General features: G+C 50.0%; 1 protein-coding gene across 1 annotated transcript in view; it reads left to right on the top strand.

Annotated features, from left to right (window-relative positions):
* Window positions 1-234: 234 nt before the first annotated feature.
* The window catches only part of LOC119585054 (furin-like), a gene marked incomplete at its 3' end in the record, with an annotated part of 92633 nt that continues 91699 nt past the window's right edge, over window positions 235-1168 (top strand). Inside the window, 1 exon segment of the mRNA XM_037933672.1 lies at window positions 235-541. Coding sequence (XP_037789600.1) covers window positions 350-541 — 192 coding nt within the window.

Raw genomic sequence — 1168 nt, 5'->3', positions numbered from 1 at the left:
CATAATTATCATAATTAAGAATTACAACTTGCATGCATATTATACTTTTAAATGAAGCACTCATTTTCATGACTCACCCCTCTCCAAAACGACCGGCCCATTCTACAGAAGTTCCCGCCCACAAACAGAAAACGAATGCCGAGAGAACGGGAAGGCGTATAGAAAACGCGCGCGGGAGAACGGGAAGGCGTAACGATTTGTTTTGGTCCCGAGCGCCCCTGGCGGCGAGTCGCGAAACCTCCCAGTGCCATGGCGAGAGGAGGTCTAGCGAACAGCTGATGGAGGAGCCAGTCTGAATTTGACATGTGCGGAGTGCAGACCTCGCTCACCTCGCTCACCAAGTGTTAAAATGACCCGGACAGAATCGTTGTGTGTCGTGGCCTTACTTACGGCTATCGTATGGTCGAACGTAGGAGCTATAGAGGGTTCGGATAGTTCGAGAGGAGCTGTTTATCACAATCAGTTCGCAGTTCACATACCTGATGGTGCTTTGACAGCTAATGAGATTTCGGCGAAGTATGGATTCGCAAATCTCGGCCAGGTGAGTCTGCTCGTTTTTGTGGCGACGGTGAATGGGATCGTGAAGGAGACGTCACGAAATCCAGCCCAGTTCGAGGACGAGCTGTGACGTCACTCCTGACTTCCTCTACTCTAGGCACCAACAACTTGAAAGTTTTCTCGTGGCTCAAACTTTATTTTTTTGTCTTTTTGTCTTACTCTCCATTTCTTATTCTTATTAAAAATTTACCAGACGATAAAGAACTCGTTATCATTAATCCAGACTGGCATAAGACCGTGACGATACCGGAAAGGACGGGAAACGAGGAGAAAATAGGACATGGTTGGCGTTCTGACGAGGTGCCACGCGAATGCCACGAGAGGCGGGTGTTGTGGGGCTGCCAAAAGGGCAAAGTTCGTGGGGTTGGAGGTGGGAGGGTTCGCCCTGGGAGGTTGTGGAGAAGGGGGAGGGTAAGAGGTTGGGAGGTTGTCGGGAGACGGTTAGAAGGTTGAGGACAGGAGAGAGAGGGTTAGAAAAACCGATCGATATATACTCCATGGGGCGGGAGGTGGGAGGGGGGAGGAGAGGCCATGTGCTAGAGTGATGGTAGATCCTCATGCATTTCACATTTTCTTTCTTTTTACACAGTAGGGAGGGGGTTGTCATCGG

This window comes from Penaeus monodon, chromosome 19 (genome assembly GCF_015228065.2).
Source record: "Penaeus monodon isolate SGIC_2016 chromosome 19, NSTDA_Pmon_1, whole genome shotgun sequence".
Taxonomy (NCBI): Eukaryota; Metazoa; Arthropoda; class Malacostraca; order Decapoda; family Penaeidae; genus Penaeus; species Penaeus monodon.
The sequence above is the reverse complement of the archived record's forward strand: the minus strand, read 5'-3'. Positions and strand labels throughout refer to the sequence as shown.